The sequence below is a fragment of the Montipora capricornis genome, chromosome 2, assembly GCF_036669925.1.
Source record: "Montipora capricornis isolate CH-2021 chromosome 2, ASM3666992v2, whole genome shotgun sequence".
Lineage (NCBI taxonomy): Eukaryota > Metazoa > Cnidaria > Anthozoa > Scleractinia > Acroporidae > Montipora > Montipora capricornis.
The window spans coordinates 59,104,508-59,111,010 of record NC_090884.1 but is presented as its reverse complement, the minus strand read 5'-3'; the positions used below and the strand labels follow the sequence as shown (position 1 = coordinate 59,111,010).

Below are 6,503 nucleotides of genomic sequence, written 5' to 3'. Positions count from 1 at the left end.
GTAGTCCAGAGATCTGAGTTTTCAATTCAGCGCTTCAAGCCAACAGCTATAAATTTACCCCAAGACATCTTTGGCTACACCTTTGCTAAATCTTTGACTTGAATCTCAAACATGTTTGACTACACCTTTGTCAAATCTTTATCCTGAATCTCAGACATGTTTGACCACGCCTTTGTCAAACCTTTGAACTGAATCTCAGACATCTTTGACAACACTTTTGCCAAGTCTTTGAATTGAAGCTGAGACATCTTTGACGACACCTTTGTGAGGGTAACAAAGGGTTGTCAAATAATACCTTTGGCGCTTGTCAAAGGTTGGGTGTAAAACTGTAGTAAAAACTGTAGTAATTTCCGCGAAGATCATGCCTAAGAAGGGGACGGGAGAAAAAACGTATTTTTCATATAAGCAAGAAACCTTTTTTTTTTTCTCTTTTTTTTAAATTAAAGATACTTTTATAAAGTTATATGAGGAAATTTTGAATCCGCTTATTGCATAGAGATGTAGAGTTTGACTTTAGTACTAAGAGGACGGGTAATCTACAAATATAAATCTTGTTATTCTCCCCCTAAAAGTATTGTATGTCTTTGACAGAACTCAACAGATTCTACCAAATCATTACGCATATCCGGGTTACCATGAGATGCGCACGCACCACCGCAGGTCAGTGCATGTGTCGTTCGCCGCGGGTTTAGTCGTGTGTATTTTTCTCCGATATTTCTACGCCGTTGGCAGCTGCTCATCACGGTAAGTTAACAGTTACTTTTTTGTTTATTTTTCTTTTACTGTGGACGCCCTCCACATTACATTTTCCAGCCGTTATTGTCTGGATTTTTTCCTTTTTCGTGCTCTGTGACGCGTCACAGGCGCGCTCGGCTCTTGTGCCGAATTATAATTTTATGAGAAGACTCCTGGACGTGTCTGGAGTTTAAACAATTGTGGTGTAACGCGTTTATACCCTTTCCTCGTATCTTTACAAGTCTCAACGAGATTGTGACTGTTTTTGATACCACGTGGCAGACGAGTCCGCCATTTTGTAGTGCAATATGCTTGACGTTTTCCTTATCCATCTTAATTTCTTCAGACGATGTCTGAGGAGTCTCAGAAAATTGCAAATTCTGGAGGTACTTCGCCCGTGGACTTCAAGGCGATGTTTGCCGAACTTTTAGATGATGCCAAAAGAGACATTTTGGCTCACGTGCAAGACTCTATCGAGAAGGTTTATGCCGATTTTGAAGATTATGAGACCGTACCTGAGACCGGTGAGGCGAGCACTGAGTGTTCGGATACAGCTGTTGCAACGACTGTTGCAACTAAAATAAATGATTTTATCCAGCCAAAAACCTCAGACCATGCTGAAGGCTCGGATGGCGGTTCCTTTAAATCACTCGCTGATGAATTTAGCGTTCTAGAGAAAACTTCACCTGCCATAGATGCAAATTTGGCAGAAATAGTGGAGAGTCTGCTTACAGAGAAGCTCACCAAAGAAAAGTTGGCCGAGGTACAGAACAAGTACCTCAGACCTGAAAACTGCACTAATTTGGTTGCACCCAAGATAAACAAGCAAATTTGGCAACAATTACGACAGGAGACCAGAAACAATGATTCAGCTTTCCAGAAGGCACAGTCTTTACTGTTGTCAGGTTTATATGCTGTACCTCAGCTGTGCAACAGTGCAAATGGGGATCAGAGGAATGTTTTGACCCATACAGCAGTCCTGCTGTTGTCAGCAAACAGAGAGCTTAATCCGAAACGAAGAGATCTCATTCGTCCTGACCTGAACAAGCAATATGCTCCTTTATGCAACCCATCTACTGCTGTGTCAACATTCTTGTTTGGAGATGACCTAAGCAGAGAAGTGGAAGAGTTAACAAAGTCACAAAAGCTCAGCAATAAAGTGACTCCTAAGAGACGCATGGAACCTTACAAACTCCCCGCCTTTAGAGGTGTTCGTGGTCGTGGCCGCCTCGGTCAGAGTACTGGCAGGGGAAGAGCATCCTCTAATTCTTTTTTACGTCAAGGCCGGGGCCATGCTCGGCCCCAGCAGAATCCCAGGTCCTCGGCAACCAAGACCCAGTAGGATCACCAGCTGAGGTAAGTCAGACAACTTTTGCTACTACTATTATTGCAAATCAAATTCCTTTTAAGGCAGGAGGGCTGCGAGACTGTCTTCATGTATGGAAGACTATCACATCAGATCCTTTTATCTTGGATGCAGTTACTCACTGTCATATTGAATTTGACCGGGAACCTGGAATATGTACTAGTGTTGCTAGGCCTTTTTGTTCCTTTACTGAAATTGAGCAGACTATCATTGACAATGAAGTAGAAAAATTCCTTCTTAAAGGGATAATAAGGCTATCATCACATGAGGATGGCCAGGTGATATCTCCAATTTTTACAAGGCCTAAGAAAGATGGGTCTCACAGGGTTATATTTAACCTAAAGAAACTGAATGAGTCAGTGACATACCATCATTTTAAAATGGACACGTTAGAGACAGCTATTAGACTCATGAGGCCTGGATGTTACATGACATCTATAGATCTGAAGGATGCATATTACTCTATCCCTATTGCAGAAGAACATTAGAAATATTTAAAATTTATTTGGAGGGGTCAATTATATGCTTTCACTAGCCTGCCTATGGGATTGACTAGTAGCCCTAGGATTTTTACGAAAGTTTTAAAACCGGTCTTTAGCTACTTGAGAAGTCAGTTTTGCCACACCTGTCTGGGCTATATTGATGACTCTTTCTATCTGGAAGATAGTTATACAGAGTGTGAAGAAGCCACATTACGTGCTATACAACTTTTTGTCAGTCTGGGTTTTAAAATCCATCCAGAAAAGTCAGTTATCATACCAACACAGATCTTAGAGTTTTTAGGGTTCATTTTGAACTCTATTCTCATGTTGGTTACTTTGACTAACAAGAAAGCTGTTAAAATTTTGCAGTTGTGCCAAACGTTCTCTCTTCTAAATAAACGGTTTACTATTCGTGAAGTTGGCATCTTTTCTTGGGACCCTTGTCTCCAGTTTTCCAGGCGTAGAGTTTGACCCTTTACATTATCGCCACATTGAGGTTGACAAAGAAGCAAATTTGAAATTGAACCATGGGAATTTTGATTCATTCATGACCTTGTCTCATGACAGTTTGGAAGAGATTCACTGGTGGTCTGCAAATATTCTGACAGCATCAAGAAGAATTTTTCATAGTAGTCCTGATGTAGTTGTTTACTCTGATGCATCCCAAATGGGTTGGGGTGCTCACATCAAACCTGGGAATAACACTAGTGGCATCTGGTCTAAGTCAGAGTCATCCGGGCACATAAATTACCTGGAATTATTAGCAGTTAAGCTTGCTCTGTCTTCCCTACTTGATGCCAGGAACAACATTCATGTGCGGGTTATGTCTGATAACAACACTGCTGTGTCTTACATTAATTCTATGGGAGGTTGTAGATCTTTAGAATGTAACTCCGTTGCTAAGGATATTTGGGATTGGGCTATTGACAAAGATATCTGATTATCAGCCGCCCATATTCCCGGATCAAGCAATATTGACGCTGATCAGTTATCTCGGAATTTGAATTTGGATCTGCAATGGATGCTTTCCGCTCCAATTTTTCAGAGGATAGTAGCTTTATTTGGCAAACCAGATATAGATCTATTTGCTAGTAGATTTAATGCTCAGGTAAAGGATTATGTTTCCTGGAAACCACATCCAATGGCAAAGTTTGTGGATGCTTTTACCATTGATTGGTCACAATTTTTCTTCTATGCTTATCCTCCATTTTGCCTTGTTTCAAGGTGTGTACAGAAAATAATTCACGACCAGGCATCAGGAATTCTAGTAATTCCCTTGTGGACAACTCAGCCTTATTTTATGGCTGTACTGAGCCTACTAACAGAAACGCCACGTGCTTCAGTTCAGAACCTGATTCATCCAACTCTGGACGGTCCTCATCCCCTACACCAACGCCTGCAGTTGATGGTATGCAAGTTATCTGGCGATCCTTGAAAGAGTCTGAGATTTCGCCAGACATTGTCGACATCGTCATGCATTCATGGAGAGAAAGCACTCAGAAACAATATAAAGTTTATATTAACAAGTGGTTGCAATTTTGCAGTGAAAGAAAGATTGATCCGTTGCATCCCACTGTAACGGCTGTACTCTCTTTTCTGCACAGTCTTTTCAAGAGTGGCTTGAGCTATTCTGCGTTGAATACAGCTCGGTCTGCAGTCTCTAACATTGATATGTGTGATAATGATGCTTCATCTCACACACCTGTAGGGAAGCATTTCCTTGTTTGCCGTTACCTTAGAGGGGTGTTCAACAAGCTCAAGCCTGTGCCGAAGTAGAACAACATCTGGTCCGTGGATAATGTCCTTGATTACTTGAGTTTATTTTGGCCCCTGCACGAGATCAATTTGAAGGAACTCACCCTGAAATTAGTCATGTTGATTGCCTTAATTGTCAGACTTTGACCTTTTTGGATACATCAGAGCAATATATGCAGAAGAATGATACATGTTTTAATTTTGCCCTAACTGAACACATTAAGCAGGACAAACCTGGCAAAGTGTTTGGCAATGTACGCCTTTACAAGTATCCAGTAAGGGAACTGTGTGTTTATGAAACATTATTACCTACAGGCCACTGAAAAGCTGAGGAATTCTTCAAAATTGCTTGTTTCGTACATTAAGCCCTATAAGGCAGTAACCTCGTCTACTATTGGACGCTGGATCAAAACTTTGTTGGGACAAGCAGGGGTTGATACAGAAAGATTTTCTGGTCATAGCACTAGGTGTGCTTCAACGAGTAAAGCTCTTATGTCAGTTTCTAGCTACAGCCGGTTGGACTGAGGAGTCCACTTTTCGGAAGTTTTACAACAAGCCGGTTGCTGTAACAAACCAGATGAGTTTGGCAGTTCTCACTTAGGTTAATGCCTTGTACAACAAAATTGTATTGCAAAGTAGTGTACAATTAAAGTCGGCGTGTGAAGTTGTTTGGGTGTTTTCTCATTTTGTGCTCACTGCGTTAAAGTCTCATGGTAACCCGGATGTACGTAATGATTTGGTAGAATTGAAAATTAAACAAGGCTTACCTGTAAGTTGAAGTTTGATGATAATTCTGCCAAATCATTAGTAGTACAGTAGGGTTAACATGCCCATAGCACCCATATGTTCACACCCACCCCTAACGTCGTTTCGGCTGCGTTTTAGTGATCACAAAATTCTTTTAAGACTGACCTGCGGCGGTGCGTGCGCATCTCATGTTAACCCTACTGTACTACTAATGATTTGGCAGAATTATCATCAAACTTCAACTTACAGGTAAGTCTTGTTTAATTTTCAATTTTACTAGACAGATTTGGAAATCAAAAATCACATACCGTTTTCAAACATCTCAAAGCATATTCGGTATTATGTAGAATTCTTTCAAAATTCAATTCTAGCAAGAATAAGAGCTGTTTTTGAACGTGATATGTTTTCCTTGGCAAAAGTTATTTCTGAAGCGAGCGGCCCCATGAAGTTGAACCAATTCAGTGACCTTTCGAAGAGATTTTGTTTAACCAGGAACTGTAAACAATTCGACTAGCCTTAGCTCGCTTTCTGAAAAACTCTGCCATTTCCTATTAAAACTATGCAGTAAACCTCAGATAATACTTCGACGACACCTTACCTTCCAAATGGGTGTTTGAAGACAAATAATTTTGACGTTCTCAGTTAATTTTTCCATTGCTTTCTTGTCGCCGCGCTTTATAATTTAGGGTCATATTTTGACATCTTGCTTGGATGCCGGTTCCAGGCTAAGCTTGTGCAACACTTTTCCGGAAAATCAATCCATATGTTGCAATATCTACCTCTCAGAGAGCAACCTCTTGGTTTTCATTTAGTTTCTTGTGTTATAATAAGAAAACAAGAAACCAGGCATGGCGTCTCTTCACAGAAGGCAATTTTCGCGTGCGCGAGTTTTTCTCCCCTTATTAGCTGTGGTCACACTACAGGATTTTGTCCTAGGGAAACTTGACTTGTTGGCAGTTGACAAACGTAGTATGCAAGATGTATAGGCAAAGGGGGGTGACGTTTGCGAGTCATTTTAATTCTAGAAATTGGAAAGCCACTTTGTTCATTGAGCCCATCTTGGCAAAACTTCGAAAGATATATTAGAAACACCAAAACATTATCGTCCAGGACCAATAGTTAAGGTTTTCAATTAAATGAAGCCCTTCTTCATTAAAACATGAAATGTCGGTAGTATTTACATCTGCCTGGAATTTAACAAGCGCTTCATCTCATCTACTTTAACTGAGTAGTTTTTTAAATGGTTGAACATAGTCTATTGCAAAAATTTCTCTTGGCATACCATCTTTTCAACTGCAGGCACAGGACAAGGCCGGAAACAGCCAAACCAACTGAAGCCCCAAATAGAAGGGCGATAAAAGTGAGAGAGAATGAAATTAGACTGCAGTGTAGTTAGGACACAACGAAGCTTAGCAAGA

General features: G+C 40.6%; 1 protein-coding gene across 1 annotated transcript; it reads left to right on the top strand.

Moving 5' to 3' along the window:
* The first annotated feature begins 605 nt into the window (after positions 1-605).
* Positions 606-4,847, top strand: LOC138038152 (uncharacterized). The gene is made up of 3 exons (XM_068883977.1): positions 606-744; positions 1,082-2,091; positions 3,808-4,847. Exon 2 carries the CDS (start codon positions 1,085-1,087, stop codon positions 2,075-2,077), a length of 993 nt encoding a protein of 330 aa, XP_068740078.1. The 5' UTR covers positions 606-744; positions 1,082-1,084; the 3' UTR covers positions 2,078-2,091; positions 3,808-4,847.
* The last annotated feature ends 1,656 nt before the right edge of the window (positions 4,848-6,503 follow it).

Excerpts from the sequence above, each read along its gene's own strand:
- LOC138038152 (XM_068883977.1), top strand. The coding sequence starts at position 1,085 with ATGTCTGAGGAGTCTCAGAAAATTGCAAATTCTGGAGGTACTTCGCCC.